We start from the raw sequence: 23,721 nt of genomic DNA on the forward strand, positions 1-23,721 counted from the left end.
GAAAATAACTGAATAACGTTTTATGGTAAAGGGGCACGTATTTAGAGTAGTCGTACAAATGCACTGGAAACTGCTAAGAGAGATGTCAAGAACAGGAGGTGGCCACGCTGCCAGGCTGGTGGCCGAGCCAGGAGGGATGGCGAGGCCGTGGCTGCACCTGGCCTGGCAGCCGGCCCCGCTGTGCCTCTGCCAGGAGCTGGCAGCTTCTCCCCGGCCTCCACCCGAAGGGGAGAACCACTAATCAGATGATTCAGGAAGCACAGCTTCCACTGCAGAGAGTAAGACGGCTTCTTGACCCTCAAGCCCACCTGGGGTCAGTTCCCTGTTGCTCCCATGTGATGGTCAGAGAAGCGAGGCCTGGCGCTCGCTCCCGAGGGGGCGAGGGTGGTTCAGGCTCAGGTCTGCCTGGGTGAGCACAGGCCCCGTGGCGCTCCTCCCAGATCTAGGCCTGGGGTCCAGCCGTCAGAGGAGCGCTGCTGACTGCCTGGCTTTGTCTCGGTCCCTCTCCCGGTGTGGCCCCAGGACAGAGGTTGTGGGCCGATGAGGAGGCTGCTTGGCGATTTTGTATTCACGATCCTCCCCACCTCCTGCTCCTCTATCCAGCTTTTCTAATCTTCAGTTAGAACTGAAAGTTATTACATGGAGCGCCATCTGTCTATATCTATATTTGGTGTAGTAGATAACATGGCAGTGAGTTTGCGCAGCTCCAACATAACTTATCTTTAAAAAGGCATTCTTCCGGTAGAATGGCCCATGAGTTTAAAAAGTTATAAATACCATTTTCTTATACTTATACAGATTAGAAATTTGAAACTGTAGTCCAAACAAAATTATTCATAATTTCAGCAATTTTTTCTCAAATATTCAGACCAGTTAACCTAGGCCAAGGGTTCTCACATGGCCCCCAGCTCTTTTCCGGGGATCCACATGTCAAAGAGTTGATATAAAAACAGTAAAACACGATTTGCCTTTTTCATTCTCGTTCTGTCACAACTGTACAGTGGCTTTCCATGCACAGGCAGATCTGGGAATCCCACTGTCTTCTATTAAGACTTTAGAGAAAATTGCTACAAATGTAAATGTTCATTAAATATTATTTTTGTTTTGGAAAAGGTAATTATTTTTCATGAAAATATGCTACTGATATAAATATGTATATTTACATTATGGATACTCTTAAATAAAACAATAAATAAATATTTTAAGTGTTTCCATTTTAATTTTAGATATAGTAGATATCAATAGATACAAGCCACATAAAGAGATAAAAGTTTGAGCCCCACCAGCCTAGGCTCTGGCAGGAACCCGAGCAATCCTTTCATGACATCGCCATGGAGTTCAGTGAACAGATGGGCAGGCGGAGGCTCGGTAGAGACGCTACTGTCGCTGCTGCTACAAGTGGTCAGGGCAGGAGCGGGTATTTCATGAGAGGGCACTGTGGCTGGCACTGTGCCGAGTGCTTTTCAGGAATCAGCTCCTTTTATCCTTGTACTGCTCCTCTCCACATATCACAGTGGAGGAAACTGAGGCACAGAGCAATGAAGTAAGGTGTCCAAGACGCCACAGCCAGTCACAGGTCTGAGCTGAGGCTCTGGTGCTGACGTCTGGGCCCCTGACTACTATGCTGGTTGCCTCTCTGACTTACCATTGGGATTTGAGGACTAGCTTTAAGGAGAAAAGGGACGAGGTGCCAATCTCTTTGTTAATAAAATTAAATATCTCATTGAAACATGAAAAAGGGAAGCCTTTTGCATGATGCAAGCCACATAACCGGCATGATGCTTACCTTGGTGTAGAGGTGAATCCGGTCGGTGTTCCGACTTGCACGAAACATTAGGGTGCTGTACACCGGCTGAGGGTCTGCGCGCTTCGACTGTTCTAATCAAGGAGATGAAAGAGAACCTGAAGGCTCATCTACCCTCAATCCAAAATAGTTCATTCCAGTCTTCTGTGGGCTGGCATGATGAACCAGTTTACCAAGTATATCAACCTCTGTGACGGAGAGCATGTGCCTGGGCCTGAACAGGACGCAGGGAGGCAGCTCAGAGCATGGCCTCCACGGCACCAGCGGCTCTGCACTTTCGCTAGTGACCCAGGAAGAAAGAAACACCTTCAGAAAGAGCTGGGCAGCTACAAGTCAGGCCTAAGGGAGCATTTCCTGCCACCACGAGTGAAGGAGTCTGGCATCTAGACTTCTGCTAGAGCTGATTGAAGTGGAGGCTGAAAGGGCACCGTCTTGATCAGCAGCAACAATACCACCAGTGAGGGCCCCGTGAGGGCCTGACTCCCTGTGGCTTCGCCTCCCGTTCACAAAGGGAAACGAGTGGACGCCTTCTCTCCTCATAATCTCTTTGCATTTATTCCTTCCTCAGGAAAGACAGGCTTATCAACGCTGACCTAAATAATGATTATAGTTAACACTTACCAAGTACTTACCATGTTCCATGCACTGGTCTAAACACATATATTAATACCTCTCAGAAATAAGTAGTGGATTATTTAGAGGGGGAAACTGAGGCACAGTCACTTGCCCAAGCCCACGCCATTAGCAAGAGGATTTAGCCCAGTGAGTTACTATGGTCACAAACTGAATAACAAAGAAAATAACTCCAAGGCACTCACAATCTCTTGCCAGCTGGCCCATAAAGATAGTGAAGCATGACATATAGACTAGTATTTGCCAACTAATACAGCTATAAATAATAAGTGGAATCAACCCAAAAGCAAATGAATCTGAAACACTATGTGGTTGGCTCCAAGTGCAGTCATGATTCATATAGTCTTTTATAAAAAATTAAACTATAGTTAATATACATTATATTAGTCTCCGGTATACAACATAGTTATTCAACATTTACATCCTTAACAAAGTGATCACTTGATTCGTGCAGTCTTGAAATTATGTTCTTCAGAAAAATTTTCTTTACCAAAAACACACAAAACCCCAAACCCTAAATTTAAAATATGCCAATTAGTTGTAGGCTTTTAAAAGAAATTCCTATGTAAAGAATTAATTATCTGCTAATGGCTGTTAATAACCTGTCAACCTTACCATTTGGCCCCAAAGAAACTCCCAAATATCCACACCACCCAGTTGCTGGGCGTGGGCCGCTGCGTGAAGGGGTCCGGGCCGCTGTGTGAAGGGGCGGGGCTGAGGCGGGCAGCCAGGTGCTGGTTCTGCTCTCTGGTGATGTCTGGGTGCCAGCAGCTCTGCTCTCCCCACTACCTGGTGTTTAAGTGTGTGGCTTATATTTTTAATATAAATGAGAATACGAGGAACCCGGAACCAGGTGGTGATCACAAATCTACTAACAGCATCATGTGTCTAAGCACCTGGGTATTATTTGGACAATGGAAATTGGAGCAAACTTACCATCACCTGGCGGGGGTGTGAGTCCATCATCTCTCCCGATTTTCGATATTTCTTCCTTGCTCTCAGCCAACGGTTCCGGTTCTGTCTGTACAAGCACTCGTTTTTCATCGTCAGAATTAGTGCAAATGTTTTTGGACGTGTCTTTCTGAGAATCATCTTTCTCATTTTTGTTTTTATCCTGGGTATAATGTAGGCTATCTATTTGTAGAATTATAAAAATCAGACAAATAATTTACACATACATTAGATAAAGTCATTATTTACTCTAAGCCCAGTTTGAAAAGGAAAATTTAAAAAAGTCACAGTGGTTCTTATAGAAAGAAACAAAGTCAAACAAAGTCATCCTCTGGAAACATGTATTGGAGACACTCTAGGTGCTGGAGAAGAAGCAAGGACAAGACAGATGCGTCCCCGCTCCCTGGAGATTCCATTCTAAGTGGCAGAGGTGACAATAGGCAGGTAAACAAGTAAATAGGGCCTTTCAGGTAAAACAGGGTTTTGTGAGTAAGGGGATGGTCAGCAGGGCCAAGCTCTAGGAAGAGTCCCATTTGAGCTGAGAGCTGTCCATGCGTCTAGGAAGCCTGGCCCCGGGTCTTCATTCTTGGGTTAGATTCTACCTGTAGCTAGAAGGTATTAGAGGGTTTTAGGCAAAGGAAGACATTGCCCTAAGTCTTTAAAGGCTCCTCTGGCTGCTGTATAGAGAAGAGCCAAAGGGAGAATAGTAGACAGGCCACTGAGGTATGAGAGAGAGAAAACGGTGATTCCAGTGGGTGATAGCAATAAGATAAAGTGGCCGGAATCAGGATATACTTTAGAGGCCACACCAGGAGAATTTGACGGATCAAGTGTGGGAGGAGAGAAAGGAATCAAGAATGCTGCCTAGGTCTTTGACACGATATAGGGAAGATAGAGGAAGAGAAGATTTGGGTGTTGGTGGTGAATCAACAATTACACTTTGGACATGCTAAGCTTGAGGTACTCATTAGACCAAGCATGTCAAACTCGCGGCCCTCGGGCTGCATGCTGCCCACGAGGAATATTTTTGTGGCCCAGCCAATATAATGGTATGTAAGAAATGTTTTAATAAAAATTTCGTAACTTAACTTTTACAATATCCTGTTACACATAATTATTAATAACGAACTACAATGTTCGCTAATGACTGATTACTATAATCGTGTTGCATCCATTTCCCTTACGCACCTTATGCGCAGGCGCACCATTTCTCTCCACTAATACTAGCAGCAGATATTTTAGCAGCTGATTGCCACGTCATTAGTCTTGGACTGACTTGTTTGGTGTGCACAACAGGAAGTATTTTGCTTTCGGAGAACAAGAAAAATAGGTTTATTTGCATTATGCTTATTAATTTGTGCAGTTATTCAGTGTCTGGTAAGTAAATGTTCAAGAAAAAATATTAATTTTTATTAAAATGTTCTATTATTTTATGTTAACGATTGCTCATTTATTTCAGCCCTTTGTGTTCACACGTCTCTATCGAAATAAACCTATGTTTCTATGAAAATTGAAGCTTTTGTTTTTTTGCGGCCCACATAAACTTAAACCTTGTTTATTTGGCCTGTGTTAGTCTTTGAGTTTGACATGCTTGCATTAGACGTCCAGGTGGAGATAGATATTAGAGGCCACTGGATACATCCAATCTGAATTCAGTGAGAGAGAAATCTGGGCGTATACAGTAAAATACCAAGTATAAACTATCGATTTTAAGAACAAAGCACAAGAGAAGTGTTACACATTGGCAAATATTAGTGCTCATTAGTATACTGTACCAAATCTCATCTAATGTGCTAGAATCTGCATGAGCAACCTCCATAGGAATGTAATATCCTAACACGGCTCCTTTGATTTTTGGATTCCACCATTTCCTCAAAGTGTTTTATGGCAGGCAAGGACTTAAAAATTTAGATGGATTAGAAATAATTCTGTGGTTCAATACTTTTGGGGTATATCCAAATTAAGATTGGAAATCACTATGACAAATTACAGTAACATAAATCTAATAATAACTTTTATGTACAGTAATACCATTGTTATGTAGAATATATGTTTCTCTTTGAACAGACAGTTGCTTGCTAACAAAAGGCATTTTGTTTTTGTTTGGACTGCTTGGGAGTTTGCTTATTAAATCATGGGTCTAGAAACGTTCGTTGTTGCTCTTGGTATCATCACAAAGAAAAATCAGAACTATAAAACCCTGTTAAACTATAATTTTTGTTGCTAAATCGCTCAACTTACGTACTTAAAGTGAACTGACATAACCTCGTAGTCACAAGATACTTTATTTTTATTGCCTGTAGCAGTTGGAAATTGAATGAGATAATGCAAATTGTGAGAGAGATGATATGGGATAAGCTTGTGGTTCCAATTTAGTTCACAGACAACAGGTGTCCACGTTACAAATATACCCATCCAGATGGCAGCCTTGTCAGTTTGGGTAGGAACACCCAGGATTGAAAGAGGAAAGACTCAGCTACTGATTACACTTCCTCTCAAATCAAAGCTAAGACGGAGGGAAGCATGGCATGCAAGAAGGAACGGCAGTTTCAGCTTCAACTTAGCTGCGTCTTTGTTAATGTTAATACTCTGAAGAATTCACATGTGATGGAAAAGGAGATGTGGACAATTATTACACTTGATAAAACAAAATGACTTCTTCCAGGTTCCAAAACTGTCAACTTGGTACTTTGAGTTACCATAAAAAATGACCTCTCACACAGGAGAATTGGCAACAAAAGACATACGAATGATCTTTTTCTTAAGAAAACCAGGTATTAATAATCATTCCAAAAGCAAAGCATCAGGAAATGGCATCTTATGCTATAAAAACATACTCTGAGGTATGTTTATCATTTCTACTTTTAAAATAGCATGCTTTAAAAAAGAATAAACTCATAAAACATATCAAATCGGTTCTTTAAAAAGATCTAGAGAGGAATTTCTATGATTGTCATGCAAGAAACATGGCCCAGTGTATATTTTACTAGACAAAGAAGCGACACTGGGTTATTTTGTTATTTGAATAAAAATAATGTATAATTTCTTTAAAATCAAGTATTATCCTCTGAGTAAAGAAAACAGCAGGTCTATGACTACCAGGCATATTTGCTGCCATAGCAACAGAGCTTCTATTCCTGCCCACTGAATTCACATCCTGCTGGCATTAATCACAAATGTCCATTTGTGCCAAACTAATGCCAGGCCACGGACGCTGGGGGTCCACATTCTTGACGGAGCCAGGAGCTTTCCACATTCCACAAGGGGATACATTCCCTTCACATGTGCAGCTGTTCCTCCAGCTTAAAAGCTGAAGGCAGTGCCGAGTCTCACTGCCCTACGAAGCAGCCATGGTCTCGAAAACCACAGGCTACCTGGAAACACCCCTGCCGGGGCCCCGTGTACTCACCAGCACTGCCGTGAGGATTCCCACACACTTCACAGTAAGGCAGCAATGCATTGTTAATGTAGGTGCAGAATCCACACTGCCAGTCCTCTTGGGGAGGGGCCGGGGCGGTGGCCTGGGCTAGAGCTGTGGTTTTCCGGGGCCGGGCCGGCTGCGCCTGTGGGGGGCTGCAGCGGTCATCGGGGGTGACTGACTTCCGTCTTTTAGCTTCAGGTTCAAAACTGTTTTCAAAATCAGTGGTATCTCTTGTAGGTATTTTTCCAGGGCCTAGTGGCAGTACAGTATTTTTCTCATGGAATAGCTTTGATTCATCACAGGAGGTCACCAAGTTCGTTTTTTTAGGTTTTGGTAAAAAGAAAGATCGAATATCGTGCTGTTTTTCTTTTTCAAACTAGGAAAAACCAACAGTTACCAAATTAACAAGCAACCTAGCGTGTGCTTCCCAATGAAACAGCTTGACAAACTGCTTTCGTGAGCCATGTCTTTTCTCTTTTGAGTACCTTGTTGGGAATGATTTCCGTTTTGCTGGGACTCTTCATATATTTGTAGATGCAGAATATCATTCACACATCCATACACTTCCTGAGTGTGATTTTTATTTTATTTTAGCATTTACAACGTGCCAAGCACTTTACATCTATTCACTCCTGTGATCCTCACACCTGCTCTGTGAGGCAGGTACTATGAGTCTTTCCATATTCCAGAGGACACCCCAGCTTTGGAGAGGTTAGGTGAACGGGCTACAGGACTTATATAACTAAAATGTACTTCATAAACGATCTGTTCCACATGTAAAACAGGGAAAGAAGGTGCTGTATGTTTAAATATTTCAGGTCAATCAAAAGAACCTAGAGAAATGTATCACACCCAAACTATAAACACAATGATCATAAAAAATATGTTTTTCATATTAAACTGTTTTTCTTGACCAAAGAGAATTAGAACAGCTATTTTAACAGACACATTTTAATAATTATCTTCTTTTCTAACAACAGCGACATCTCACGTTTTTTATCACCTTTTCAAAGTGTAAATCGCAACCTCCTGATAGAGGAAGCAGGGTTCCTGCCTTCACAACTGATGAGCTAGCAACTAAGGTTCATTAAAGGAATTAATTTCAGAGAAGTCCTACTGGGGTTGAATTGGATACCACTGTGAACACACACACACACACACACACACACACACACACACACACCACACACACCCCCCACACACACACACACCCCACACACACCCCCACACACACACACACACACACACACACACACACACACACACACACACACTGCAGCAGTCTGCATTTCCAAAGATGGTCACACCAATTTTTACCCCATTTCACATGCTCTTCTCACAGTGTGGCCCTGACACACTACATTTAGAGGTAGGACCTGTGTTCCTCCTACCTGAGCCTTGGTGGACCTTTGTAATTGTCTCAACCAACAGAATGCAGTGCAGGGATGCTGTATGACCTCTGAGGCTGGTCACTGAAGGTTGTGTGGCCTCCATTTGGCCGATCTCTCTCTCTCTCTCTCTCTCTCTCTCTCTCTCTCTCTCTCTCTCTCCCCACCCCCACCCCTCCCCTCCTTTATGTCTTGAGATGCTTTGAAGTCCAACCACCATGTTGTGGGAAAGCCCAGGCCACATGGAGAAACAACATGAGGAAGTCAAAGTTGATAACCCAGATAGGCCCCCAGGTTACAGCCGGCATCAACTGCCAGACAAGTGAGGGAAGGAGACTTGAGCAGTTTCCAGACCCCAGCCTTGGGGGCTTCCCACAAAGGCCCCAGGCATCGCAGAGCAGGGACAGGTAATCTCCGCCATCCCCTGGCTGAATTCCTCGCCCACAAAAACCATCAGAAATAACATATGACTATTACTGTTTGAAGAAACTAAGTTTTGGGGTCCTTTGTTATGGAGCAATAAATAACAAGGACAGTTACTACAGATAATGACAGCACCATATAATAAACTGTAAAGACATTATTTCAAAATCTACTCTGTAATTCTTAGTAGTGCTGCATAAAATATAAAGGTTTAGCAAATTCATAGAGACAGAGCATTAAATGGTGCCTGGGGCTGTGGGGAAGGGAAATGGGGAGTTATTGCTAACTGGTTCCAGAGTCTCTGTTCAGATAAGGAAAGAATTTGAAAACAGTAGTGATAGTTGCACAATATTGTTAATGTAATATTAGGAGGCATTGCCACTGAATTCTATACCTAAAAATGGTTAAAATTACAAATTTTATTATTATACCATATATATATTCATACTTTTTTTTTTAAACATCAATCTCCTCCCCCTATCCCTCCAAAAAAATGGAAGGTAGGAAGGTTTAGGCTGTTCCCATATTAGTAAAATTAAAACACATATTATAGGAAAAAAGTTCCTCCCCCAATAATGTACTACTTTTATTTTATGAGGCTGTTATTTATACATTTTCACATACTATAAAAAATTCTCTAATTACTTGTGGAAGGTACATATTTTAGATAAAAATATAAAGAATGAAATAATTAATGATGAGACAAATTTTTAAAACAATGCACAAAGGAAATTATAAGAAAAGGATGGAGAAAAGCAGAGAAATTAGCAGACTTAACAGAGTTTGGGGTTTAAAAAAGAAATGAGGAAACAAAGATTAAAAAAAAATTAAAGAAAATGTTCTATCCATAGAATAGGACTGCAAAGAGGCCTTGCAGGATTTTGAAAATATTAGCAAATGTTCAGCAAACATGAACAGATTCCATCAGCTATTGCTAGTGGAATTATGAGGATTTTAAGGCGGAGGTCAGCTCTCTGAGGCTCTGCATGTCTGGAATTAGCTGGTTTAGCTCTAACCCTTAGTCAGTAGTTTCGTTGGGCAAACGATTGTTAAATGTTTTTCCAACATTCGAAGAGGGTGAGGCTGTTTCCTTATAGATGAAAGCTTTTTGCTTGTTTTAGACGCTTTCCGGGCCTTTTAATCCCTGGTGTTCTACAATGTCAATGGTCTGCACTTACTCATCCATATCTGTTTCATCCATATCTACATGCCTTCTGCTCAGCACTCAGGATACCTTAAATTTGAATAGTATTATCTTTAGCTCGTGGACATTTCTGCTGTTCTTTGATAATTTCTTCCATTCCTTTTCTCTTTTTTCTGGAATTCCTATTAGCAAAATGGAGGACCGAGACATCTATGTCTTTTATTCTCATATTTCCTTTTTTGGTGTTTTTACTTTCTAAACTCTTGGAGTTTTCATCCAAGAGTTTAGAAAGTAAAAACACCAAAAAAGGAAATATGAGAATAAAAATATATATATATATATATTTTTTAAGTCCTGACCTAAGGATGTTTTGATTGATTTTTGAGAGAGGAAGGGAAAAGGAGGGAGGAGGAGGGGGGGGAGGAGGGAGAGAGGGAGAGAGAGAGAGAGCATCAGTTGGTTGCCTTCTATACATGCCCCAAACCAGGGATCAAACCCTTGACCTTTTGGTGTACCGGACGATGCTCCAACCCACTGAGGCACCCAGCCAGGACAGAGTTTTCCTCTATTTTACCTTTAGAACCTTCTAGAGAATTTTTTATTTTGGCAGTCATATTTTTAATTTCTAAAAGTTAAATTAAACTCTTCTTCCCTGTTCCTTTTTCATATTATTGATTTTACTCATATTGGCAATATTATTTCAAATCTGAGGCTACTAATTGGAGTTTTTAAAAAGTTATCCTTAGGATGAATTTTTGTATTATTTTTTCCCCTTTTTTAGCTACAGGTTTTCTCCTCAGATGTCCAATGACCTTTGCTGTCCCTTCCTACATAAGAATGAAGGAATAGAAGGGCTGCCTGGGAACTCGGGACACGGGGGCTTATCACCAGAAGGTCGGATAGGACACAGTGATTAAAGGGGAGGGATGAGGTAGATGAAAGGGCCCAGAGTGACCCCAGCCTCCTCATTTACGATGTGTAACACTGTAGTGATGACATTCTCAGTTACATAATAGGGAACACAGAAAGGAACTGGGCTCATTAAAAGGCACAAAGAGAAAAGGAAATAAGCCCACGTTTTGACATGTGTGAGGACTGGGGGTACTGGGGTATGGAGTGTGGGGAGGGGATGTGTCAGGAAACAGATCTGGAGTTCAAGAGGAGGAGCCAGCTGGGTTTACCCATCGGGAACACTGGCATAGAGAGGTCGCTAAAGTCACAGACTGGAAGTCACCACACGTGGAGGGGGCAGGAAGTGAGGAGAGGGGAAAGGGGAAAGCCACAGACAGAAAGCAGAGGAACAGCAAGAAGGCTGGAATGAGGAAGAGATACTGAGAAGGGAACAGAAAGGGAACAGTAAAAAAGGTAGGAAATCAGGAGAGTAGTGGCTTTAGTGTGTGTGTACTCTGGTTTTCCATTCATTCTACTAGGTGCTCAGTGGGTGCTTTCAATCAGAAAATCTCATGTCCTTCAGCTCTGGGAAATTTTCTTAGAGTTTTTTTTCTTCCTCTATGTCCTCTGTAATCCTACTAGGCAAAAAGCTTCTGAACCAATCATATGATTTTCTTCACCTTTTCTCACATTTTACCATTTCTATTTGTTCTACTCTGTATGATTTCCTCATTATTTTCCTTTCCATCCTTGCTGAATTATTCCTTTCTAAGATATAGGTTCAATTTCTAAGAGCTTTTCCTTGTTCTCTGGTTTTTCCTTCCTTGCTCTTGTTTCATGGGTACCAGACATTCTTTTACTTCTCTGTGAATATCAATGGTAGTTGTGGTGTTTTTTAAAGTTTCCTTCAGCTCATTGCATTGTCTGTTTCTTTCCTACCCCTTTCTGGGCTCACATGCTTGTTTTGGTTTCTCTTTCATCTGAGTGGCTTCGCCCGGTAGCCCTGCTGTCCATTCAAATTGAAAAATAAGACACCAAAATGCTGCTGTTGGAAGTTCCACGTGGGAAACTTCACTGGGGTCAACAGAGACTGCCTGGGGATCCCGTTCAGTCTCCACTGCTGCTTCTTAGTCCAGTCAGTTTCTCCAGAAAGGGGTCCTCCAGTCCTCTGCCCGGAGGATGCAGTGCTGGCTACCAGGGACCAGGGACCCGACCAAAGGGTGCTGATGCCTGCAGCCATATCACCCCGAACGTCCCCATCTCATCTGATCTTGGGAGCTAAGCAGGGCCGGGCCTGGTTAGTACTTGGATGGGAGAAGATGGCACCAAGCACTTCACCATTATTAAGGAGTCTTTCACCTAACGTGCTTGCTTTCAATATACTGTCTTAACCCCCTCCCTCAACTGGTTCTCTTCCTAGATATAATTTTAAAGACATTTTTAAAGAAGAGCAAATAAAACAGCTAAATAAATAAATATGAAATACCAAAAAAATAAAACAAAACATACAATAGGCTATTGTCGCTTATACTGAATGTTTAAATAAAAACAAAACTTTTGTCTCATTCTACATTTTAAATAATTTGTTTCTATAAAAACATTTTAATTTCTCCATCTCCCCACTAAAATATAAAATGAAACAAAATTGTTTCAGATTTATTTTTTAAAAAGCAACCCTCTCTTCACAAAACAAAAACCTAAGAAATCTTTCACACAAAAAAATGCTCAGGACCTTAAAAAATCAGCTTTTATAGTTGATCTCTTCAATTAAGCTATTTAATTAAGCTATTTTTAAACAAACTTCTTTTACTAGTTAAGTAATGACTAATTTTGAAAATTAGCATTTGAAAAATTCTCATTCTCTGCTAGAGGCTGGTTGGAAGTCAAGGTTAGCAGTGACTGGGGGTGATCAGAAATTGACGTCGCCCTCTGCACTGCTCAGGTGTACTCACAGCGCCTGGGAGCAATCGGTATAGGTGCTATTTTGAAACTACAGCCACTTGGGTAATAATAAATTGAGACTGTAGCGTGTAAATTTCAGAAAAGGAGTGGGTGGGCGGAAAGGGAATCATTTTATATTAAAATATATTTTATTGATTCTTTAGAGAGGAAGGGAGAGGGATAGAGAGTCAGAAACATCGATGAGAGAGAAACATCTATCAGCTGCCTCCTGCACACTCCCCACTGGGGATGTGCCCGCAACCAAGGTACATGCCCTTGACCGGAATCGAACCCGGGACCCTTGAGGCCACAGACTGGCGCTCTATCCACTGAGCCACACCAGCCAGGGAAAGGGAATCATTTTATATCACCTGAGGAACACAAGGATACACAGAACATAATTTTAGAAAAGGAGAGGATGAGATTAATCTGTGACAATGACTTCAGCTGATGTTCTGATGGCTAAATTGGACAATGATGAATGTAGTTACAGGTAGTGAACGTTACAAGTTAGGGCCCTGGCCATGGGGCTGCCAGAAGCTGTGAGGCATAACAGAATAAAAACTTCTGAGATCCTCAATTATAATGAACAACATAAACTGATGAACAAAAACAGATCCAGAGATAGAGAAGCATCGATCAGACTGTCAAACCTCAGAGGGAAGGTAGGGGAGGGTGGGAGTAAGGGGGAGAGATCAACCAAAGGACTTGTATGCATGCATATAAGCCTAACCAATGGACACAGACACCAGGGGGGTTAGGGCGTAAGTAGGGGGGTGGGGGGGCAATAGGGGGGATAAGGACACATATGTAATACCTTAATCAATAAAGAAAAAATTAATAAGTTAATTAAAAGTTCAAAAAAAAAAAAAAGAAAAGAAAAAAGAAACTGATCCATATCACCAGTTGTTTTCTGATTGTAGCCTCTGAGCAATCAGGCAGGAAGCTGGCTGACGAGGTTTCTTTGACACTTAGCTATGACTGAGAAACACAGGTGAGAAAATCTCTGACAAGTCCTAATGATGACTGTCCATGTTGGATGGGAACAGGAAGAGTCACAGGTTTACTGAATACAAGTTCTTATTTTGAGGTTCATGGGCCTCTCACTAGACCTTGAACAGCCTTCAGTGAGCCTGAGAAAGCCCTGGGTTGCCTAGAAAAGGTTGTATTGTATGTGCATTTTCAGAGAGCAGTTCTTTATTCTCTCCATAGTCTCAAAGGGATTCGGGTCCCAACAGAGGCTAAAAGCCACTGTATTATGCCCGGCTGGTGTGGTTCAGTGCTTGAGCACTGACCTATGAACCAAGTGGTCATGGTTTGATTCCCAGTCAGGGCACATGCCCAGGTTGCAGGCTCAATCCCCAGTAGGGGGTATTTAGGAGGCAGCCAATCAATGATTCTCTCTCTCATTGATGTTTCTATCTCTCTCTCCCTCTCCCTTCCTCTCTGAAATCAATAAAATATACATATTTTAAAAGCCACTGGATTAGAATAAAATACCTGAAGATGCACATATGGTTCAAGTAGCTCCATTTCTTTCCTTAATTTTCTAGAGATAACGAGAAATTGAAGGCTGATACATGAGTGTACACATGGGCGGTGAACTCTTTTTAAGAGGAAACAAATGCATACATTCTCTTAAATAATGAGGATCCCTCTAGCTGATCTCAAATGATTAAAAACAAAACTGAATAATGCCAAGACACAGTAACTTCTGTGCAGGCATGAAAGATGCTCGCTTAGCTCACTTGCCTATCGCTGTAACTGGGCTCTGAACAGCTTCCCATAAGAGCAAATGACAGGGGAGTACTCATGCAGTCCCAAAGGGAAACTGCTGATGAGGTGAGTAGAAGAAAGTGCCTGGGCTGCAATGGCTAGGGGACTCAGGAGTCATTACTGTGCTGGCAGGACTCAGAGGTGTCATGTACATCAGCCTAAAACAACACCCTCTCCTGGATGACTGGCGGCAGGGACAGATCACCAACAGCTCCTCCTGGAGATTCCACTGGGGACATGTCTGCTTAATACAAGAAGGAAATGACCTTGTAGGCACAGATACTAAATATGAATGCAAAATTCCTGTATCTGTTAAGCTGCTTCTAATAACTTTTCTTTTAAAATTTAAATTAATTTTTAAAAAGTGATCATGGATCCACGGAAGACTACATCTGAGAAAAAAGTATTAAAACAATAATTGTAAACAAAACGCTCCCCAAATAAACAGGTTTTTCAGAGATATTAGGTTTAACAACAACATGACCCCCTGCAGCAGCAAGCTTTCTCGGTCTCACCACAATACTGAGAGTTACATGTTCAGCACCCACACTGCGGCGGCAGGTCGACATTTAAAAATTACTGACTTATTAATATTATAGCACTTCTCAGTGGTAAAGAAAAGCAGGAGCACAGAAAGGCAAAATATTTTTATGGCCTAGGAAAGCTTTGTTACTTAATAGCAAGAGTAAGCTAAAATGTCTTTCTTTTATAACTACATTCTTGCCTTAATAAGAGACAGTATAGTAACAAATTACTCACAAATGTCCTAACTCATCATGACTGTCCTTGTAAAGAAATAATGATTTTAAGTGACCCTTTTAATGTGATAAGTAAGAAACTTACATGTAGGTGTTTCTAAATAGGAGGAGTGATCTGAGTTTACAGTAATTTTTATCAAAAGGCTTTGGGGAAATATAGTTAAGTCAACACGCCCGTATCATAAGCAATGTGGAAAATGGAAGGACATATTCCTCTCTTCAGTTATATTGCTGACACCCAGTTATTGTGTTTCTGTCTTTTGTCCAATAGTTTTTGAAAAACAAAAGAAAAAATATTGCTTTTGGTGGGGAGTGCTGAGCATTAAAACTGCAAAATGCTTAACGTGACAAAGTGCATGTTTTTCTCTGAAAGGTGCAGGGACATAATATATTTGCTCTGTTTTACAGACAAATCCCCTGGCCATGATGATAGGATTAAGTCAGTTGCTGGAACTGAAGGAGAGGAAAAGAAAATCAAGTAAAACTCATAAAAAAGCAATAAAGCACTTCAAAGCCTGGTGCGAGCCCAGCTCAGCACACACCACCAGCAGAGACAGAGGGCGGGTTTAGCAGGCTGTGATCCAAGGACAGCTCTGCTCCTGTTCCTAAAAGAATTGACGAATCAATTCAGTTACGAAGGAGGGACCTGGACCTTTGCTGGTCTCCTGAATGGCCGATGACTGTTGGCTGGGGCTGGCACTAAGACGGCTTCTCTACCATTTATAATCAAGTCAGGGGATACAAAGTGACAAAAGTAGTTTCATCATCAAACAGAAAATACATTTTTTAATTCTCCTAAAAATAATGACTGAATTTTTCAGATTTTGCAAAATGTTCATTCCCATGTAGTTAAAATTGTGACAGTGATCAACTCTTAGGCACAAGTTTTTCTCTGTGGGCATAGAGAAAACAAAATAAAACACTCTGATTTAAAAAATGGTAAAAGTGAAAAACGTTATTACTTATTTTTAAAGATGACATCCAGAGCAGTGCAGGCAAATGTCTTTGGGGGTGGCTCTCTTCCAAGGACAATTAGAATTTACAGCAAAATGTTATCTAATATCATGCACAGGTCGCTGGAATGGGACTCTGGGTAAGTTATTCAGAGCCCACGGGCCACAGTCTCTCCCTTAAGGTCCAGGCCTGACGTCCATATGCCTCTTGGACATCAGCTGAGTGGTTCAGAGGCTCCTCAAACTCAAGGTCGCAATGGACTCTTCACTCCACCTGTCAGCCAGCTCCTCTCCTACCCTCAGTCTCCTGGCTCTACTGCTGACCAGGTGGACCGTGAAGTCCTCTGCTAGGGACCCTCCCTTTGTAGACTGAACTGGGTCACTTCCTTCCACTTCAGCTGGTCCTCCCCTCACCTACTTACATGCCTCTGCTCATGGCACGTCCCTGACGTGCCTGTTTCAATCCCCTCTTCTCTCCCTGAACATGATGCTATTAACCAGGGCGCCACACAGGCCTCACTGTATTGATTCTACCCCTGGTAGGAGTGAAATTTTTCTCTTTCACTCCATTACCACTACCACTGTCAGGATGTTTAGTACCCCAAATCCCATTTGGGAATCCCTGACAAGGAGACTTCTATTTAGTAATAACCTTACTAGTAAAAAAAGAACTGGCTTTATCAATAGACCTGTGCGTACCTGAGAGCACCACAGTAAAGTTTCAGTACAAGATGTATACCATCTGAAGGCCACAGCGAGAATTCCCGCATTCCCCCCACATCCAGCAGTGGAGAAGGCTGTGGCGCCTGACAGGGCCGGTGGACACACACGTGCGGGGGACGGGAGCCCATGAGCTTTGAGCTGTGGCCCAGCCAAGTTCCCAGGCTCTGAAAAACCAGACCACCAGCTCCTCCTCCAGGGGCAGGGGAGAAAGCCGAGGGGGAGCGGCGGGGCTGGAAGTGGATGGGAGGGAGGGCAGGGAAAGAATCGGTTCCCCAAACACCACTGCCTCCAAGAACTTCTTAGGATTCATTTCCCACACTGCCACTTTTGGAAATGGAAATCTGATCACGACACTCATCTGCTTAAAAGCCTCTGATGAGCCCTGGCCGGTGTGGCTCAGTTGGTTGGGTGGCGTCCTATGGGCTGAGAAGTTGCTGGTTAGATTCCCAGTCAGGGCACATGCCTGGGTTGTGGGCTTGATCCCCAGTAGGGGGCACGCAGGAGGCAGCCAATCCATGATTCCCTCTTCTCCCTTTCTCACTCTTGCTCTAAAAATCAATGAACTATCCTTAAAAAAAAAAAAAAAATCAGTGGGGAAAAAAAATAAAAACCTCTGACACTGGTGTTTCTGGGATAATATCCAACTGCCGGGCATGGCTGTGCGGCTCCTTCCGCCTGACTGCAGTTTCGGGCTTCCTCTCCTGTGACTCACTCCTCGGGTGCCCTCTGCCCGCACGTTCACACGGAACCGCGTTCCCTGAAACATGACGTCTGTTCATGTCACGGTGCTTTAGGAGCTCCCTCTGCCTGAGCTAGAACCCCTCTCTGAGCTCATCCTCAGACTCCACTTCCGAAGGAAAGCTTCCCACTGCCCCGGGCAGCCACTTGTTCCGTCCTGGGTGCCCAGAGCCCGCCTCACACATCTGTTCCCACATCTGTCACATTACATTAAATGACGTGCTTACACTACTCTCTCTCAATTAGAGGAAGCTCCAACGGAAAGCTAGCAGTTTTCCTTACCTTTGCACCTAGCATACATCCTTTTACAAATAACAGCTTTAATGAGATAGTTTATTTATAAAATTCACTCTTTTAAAGTGTCCATTCAGTGATTTTTTTTTAGTACATTCAGAATTATGCAACTATCACAACTGTTTAATTAGAAAACATTTTCATCACCCTCACAAAGAAACCCCATGCCACTGAAGCAGTCAGTCCCTCCCCCGGCCCCCCAGGTCTGCCTCCCAGTAATCTACTCTTTCTCTGTGCGTCTGCCTATCTGGCCAATTCATATAAACAGAACCAGACAATATGGGCCTTTCCTTTGCATAATGTTTTCAGGGGTTCCTCTATACTGTAGCCATGTGTCAGTACCTCATTTCTCTTCATGGCCGAGTAATAGTCCATCACGTGGATATACAACACTATTCTTTCATCAATTGATGAACACTGAACTGGTCTAACTATTTGGCTATTATGAATCATGCTGCTATAATATTCAGGTACAAGCTTTTGTGTGGACATTTTTTAATTTCACTGGAAGTGGAACTGCTGGGTTTACTAGTTTAAGGAACCGCTATATTGCTTTTCAAAATGGCTGCATTTTACATTCCTACCAGCAATGGATGGGTACTCCAATTTCTCTACATTTTTGCCAATACTTATTGTCTGTCTTTTTAATTTTCGTCATCTTACTGGGTGTGAAGTGGTATCTCACTGTGGTTTTGATTTGCATTTCATATAACCTTAATAAATATTTATATATAAACATTTTATATATAACGAATTATCTCTGAATGCATTATGCGTAGTACACGTTCCATATACACTGGCTAAGCCAAAATGAAGTGTTTCATGTCCTTTGCATTCCACAAGTAATCGAGAGTCTATAGTACACTGGTTCTAAAGCCTCTAGTATAGTTTGGCAAGGTTATGAAGGTAGGGTTTAGAGCAGAGAGACATTGCTCAATCCAGCTCTGCATTTACTGACTGTGGCAGCTAACTTAACCTTTCGGAGCGTTAGTGGGACGTGGTAACATATATGCCTCACGGTGTAGTTGGGAAGATTAAACAAGATCGTGAGTGTTAAAGGCTTAGCACAGTGACTGCATGAAATAACCACTCGGCTAATTATTATTATTACTACTACATGTTAATTATTACTACTGAGTGACTTGAAGTCACAGAGGCAAACAAGACAAATGCCTAATAATAGCACTATGTGATGTAAGCGATGACAGTGATATCTGAATGTCTCCATGACAACGAGGCTGCCTCTGATCTTTATCATTATGCTATTATGCAGACTAGTTAATAATGTTTACAGAGTGGTTTGAATTCTGAAATATATATTAAATAAATACCAAATGTGAGGTGTGTTCGCTTCAAGAAACCAGCGCTCACCCAGGCTGGTTTAGCTCAGTGGATAGAGCATCAGCCTGCGGACTGAAGGGTCCCGGGTTCAATTCCGGTCAAGGGCACATGCCCGGGTTGCGGGCTCGATCCCCAGTGGGGGACGTGTAGGAGGTAGCCAATCAATGATTCCCTGTCATCATTGATGTTTCTATCTCTCCCTCTCCCTTCCTCTCTGAAATCAATAAAAATATATTTTCCTTAAAAAAGAAAAGAAACCAGAGCTTTAGCATATTCAGAAACAAGAGGCTTGGATGAGACAAATTTAGACTTCACCAACGCCACAGTTCCTGTGGTCAACTTACTTCCTGCTGTTACCATTTTTTCAACTAGACACTATGTGGGAAACAAGGCTATTATTTCTTATATATTTATGACAGATTCTTATTTGTACTTTTTAGCCCACAACAAAACAAATATTTCATACAATGTTGGAATTTAATAAATATGCAGTTTATGAATTTTGTGGGCATACTTTGAAATTTCAGTTGTGCTGGAGAGCTCTCCTTTCCAACTACATACACTATTTTTGCAGCAAACCAGCAACCATACTATTTTTTAAAAAATATATATTTTTTATTGATTTCAGAGAAGAAGGGAGAGGAAAAGAGAGATAGAAACATCAATAATGAGAGAAAATCATTGATCAGCTGCCTCCTGCATGCCCCCCATTGGGGACCGAGCCCACAACCCAGGCAGGTGCCCTTGACCGGAATCGAACAAGGATCTTTCAGTCCGCAGGCCGATGCTCTATGCACTGAGCCAAACCAGCTAGGGCAACCATCCTATGTTCTCAATGACAATGTGGTGTCTGAGAGGTAAATCTGCTTTGGGTGAAGGATGCCCTAAGGCCCAGAGGACAAAGGCCAGGGACTGGAGCTTGGTTATGACAGAGAAAAGGCAGTGGTATGAGCCAGGTCAGAGACATGAGCACTGGGGAGGTAAGGAAGGCTAGACAGCCAGGAAGAGGCCAATGAGAGAGGAAACCTGGGAAACACTGAACTAAGAGCCCACTAAGTGAAAACAATTGGCAAGGAACGCAGAGAGTGCAGGAGTGGGGAATTGGGGAGCTCTCTGGAAATCTGTCCCCACATGGAAGAGAACTGCTGTCTGAAGGCCCAGAAGGGAAGGGAAGCAGCTCTGGCTCACTGAGATCTGAGGAGAGAAATCAAGCAGAAGGAAACTTGTCCTAAGCGGGAGCTGGACTTGCTAGATCAGTCCTTTCTTTTGCTCAACTGTGAATCACTTATGCATCAAGTTTCTCTTTGCATACTTTGTAATACTATAAAGTATTTGTTATATACTTAGAAAGGACTGTGGAAGCCATCTAGTGAGCTAGGAGCTCAATGGCTGAATAAATGATGATGCTGTTACCCATTAAGGGCCAAAAGAGGATGGGAAAAGTCCCTAAAGAGGTTAGGGGAAGGGCCCCGTTTACCACAGCTATAGCCAAAGGAAGGAATAGCCCTCAGATGATGATGGCAAAAATGATGCAGCCTTTAATTAATTGGAAATGACAACATACACTAATATAGTCCATATTTCTCTCTTTCCATCTAGAGACAACCTACTTTATCATTCAGTGGAAACCCATGTAGAAAAATTAAAGCATCTCAAAGCCAAAAGAGAAATAGGAGCCATGCGCATTCAGACGAGAAGCAATGAACAAGCTCGAGAAAACAGACCACGGCTGAGGCCGTGACCCTGGTGGAAGGACGACTCCTCAGGAGACAGCCACCTGGGCTGTGCAAAGGTGCCCTTCCTCGTGGTCATGGGATGTTTGCTCTCATCTGAGTTGGACTTAAATTCGAGTTTCATTCGGGTTAATAAATAATGTCCTTTAAAATGTAAAAATATCTAGGATGGGTGAAGAATTGTGACTCATACATTTGTGTGGATTAATGCCATGCAGGTGATTATTTAGATGTTTAACAACAGCTGTAGTAGAGGCAGTGACCAGCACTGGGTCAAAGCAGAGCCCGAGGGGCCCCGTGCTGCCAGGTCACAGAGGTCCCTGAGACCTGCAGTGAGGTGAGGGCCTACACACAGGAGGGGACAGAGGAAGTGGCTATTTACCAACCATCACCCAAATATTTGGTATTTAACAACCAGCACACGTCTCCTGGTATATACTAGTAGAACACCATCCTGACTCCACAGATTCTTTTCATCTAACAGTTGGGTTAGGTAACACAAAGAGGATTCTGAAGACAGGAGGGAGATAGAGATGATACCATTCTGAAGGGCAGTGCACACCAGGGGAGAAAGAAGGCAGGAAATATAAAAATGAATAGAAAAATTTTATCCACAAAAGGTTTCTCTCCTTTCCCTCCTCCTCTTCTTCTGAACCACAGGCCTCCCTGTCCCCAGGGCCCATCATCATACTAAAGTTGGGCTCTAGGTCAATTCACTGAAGACCAATCTGTCGCACTGACCAAATTTATCGCTTTTCTAAAAATCATTCATAGACTTCACATCTTTTGAATGTGTCGGGCTGGCAGGGGTGAGAAGACTGGGAGCTGGGGACCCGGGGGACTTGAGCCTCCTCGCTCTCTTCCTGCCCGGTTTGTCCTCTTTGCCCCTCAGGCTCACCCTCTGCTCCTGGTCTTCTCCCGGGGAGCCCCTCAGCCTCCCCTTCTCCGGGCTGAGGCCTGGGCCGAGCTGTGCGCTGACACACACAGTCTGTCCTTGGCAGGGGAAGGCCCCTGTGCTCTGCCCCAGCTCCGACCTCCTGCCTCAGCCTCGGAGCACTGGCACGGAGGTAAAGCGAACATGCCTTAAAATGCTGACACCGCCAAAACAGTCACACGCTGTTCAAAGCCATCTAATTAGAACTGTTACAAACTTTCCAGTTAAACACGTGTTTGTTTGTTTTATGACAATAGACAAATTTAGTTAATTTGGCGAAGTTTAATTAACAAAATTAGAAATAGCCTAAAATGCCAAATGTAGGAAATAATTTTTAAAGGATTTTTTAAAGGATCAGAAAGAAATCCGTATAAATAGAAAAATTCCCATAGGAAATGCTGATTTTGGCAACATTCAGAAGAAAAATATATTTGTCAGTAGACTAAATTTTTTTAGGACCTTTCAAAAAATTGAACATTTCTTAAAAATGCATGAAGCGGGAGGATGTAAAGAGAAAGTGCTATGTGGCATTCCCACCTAAAGTCATTCAAGCACATTTCACATGCTGGCCAAAAAAACAAACAAATACAAAGCAAGACAAATGGTCTGTTATAAGATTCCGATTTACACACATCCTCCCTTATCCACGGGGACACGTTCCAAGACCGCCAGTGGATGCCTGGAACCAAGGATAGCACCAAGCCCTCTACGCACTGTATGTTTTTCCACACACACCTTTTCACGTAAAGGAAGCACTTTCTGGCTCCTCTTTGGCATATGTGAATGGCCGGCATCACTACTCTTGTGCTCTGGGGCCAGTATTAAGTAAAATAAGGGTGACTTGAACACAAGCACTGCAGTACTGGGACAGTCAATCTGATAATCCTGACGGCTACTAAGTGACTAATGGGCAGGGCATATACAACGTGGAGACAAAGGGATGACTGATGTCCTGGGTGGACTGGAGCAGAATGGCATGAGATTTCATCACGCTACTCAGAATGGTGGCACAATTTTACACGTATGAATTGTTTACTTTTGGAATTTTCCATTTAATGTTTTTGGACCACTCTTGACCATGGGTAACTGAAACAGTGGAAAGCAAACCGCAGGTACATGGGCAGAACTCTCTGTGATACCACATGTGCATAAAGCCACGCACTGGAAAACCTGTGCAAGGTAACAGTAACCTACGAGAGACAAGCACCTAACTCAGGAAAGCGAGCTTCAGTCAGGGTGACTGGGTGACCTTCAACTTTATACAAAGATATATGTTTTTCTTCAGATACACATGAACACAATAAACATGTACATATGTGTGTCAAATGTCAAATTCTTAATACTTGTCATAGAAATGAACTTTTAAACATAGTTCAATAGTTAGGAAATTTTAGAGAAAGGAAAACTACAAATAATAGTTATATTTTTATAGTTTGAATTATATATATTTTTAAATACCTAGAATACCTGGTTTTTAAGTGACCAAAGTATCCTATATAATAAAGAGGTAATATGCAAATTGACCTCACACCCTCGCATCACAAGATGGCCGTCCCATGTCATCACAAGATGGCCACCCCACATCGTCACAAGATGGCCACCATAAGATGGCTTCCCCCACATTGTCACAAGATGGCTGGCAGGGGAGGGCAGTTGGGGGCAACCAGGCCTGCAGGGGAGGGCAGTTGGGGTGATCGGGCCAGCAGGGGATCAGTTAGGTGTCAATCAGGCCAGGAGGGGAGTGGTTAGGGGATGATCAAACTGGCAGGTAGAGTGGTTAGGGGCAATCAGGCAACCAGGCAGGCGAGTGGTTAGGAGCCAGCAGTCCCAAATTGTGAGAGGGATGTCTGACTGTCAATTTAGGCCCTATCCCTG

General features: G+C 42.6%; 1 protein-coding gene across 1 annotated transcript in view; it reads right to left on the reverse strand.

Annotated features, from left to right (window-relative positions):
* The window catches only part of ZRANB3 (zinc finger RANBP2-type containing 3), a 213,165-nt gene that overhangs the window by 15,938 nt on the left and 173,506 nt on the right, over positions 1-23,721 (reverse strand). The window contains exons 13-15 of the mRNA XM_054723478.1: positions 6,798-7,185; positions 3,374-3,583; positions 1,787-1,878 (exon numbers count right to left, since the gene is read on the reverse strand). Of these exons, the coding sequence (XP_054579453.1) occupies positions 1,787-1,878; positions 3,374-3,583; positions 6,798-7,185 (690 nt within the window). The remainder of the gene's footprint in view (positions 1-1,786; positions 1,879-3,373; positions 3,584-6,797; positions 7,186-23,721) is intronic.

The sequence above is a fragment of the Eptesicus fuscus genome, chromosome 11 (assembly GCF_027574615.1).
Source record: "Eptesicus fuscus isolate TK198812 chromosome 11, DD_ASM_mEF_20220401, whole genome shotgun sequence".
Lineage (NCBI taxonomy): Eukaryota > Metazoa > Chordata > Mammalia > Chiroptera > Vespertilionidae > Eptesicus > Eptesicus fuscus.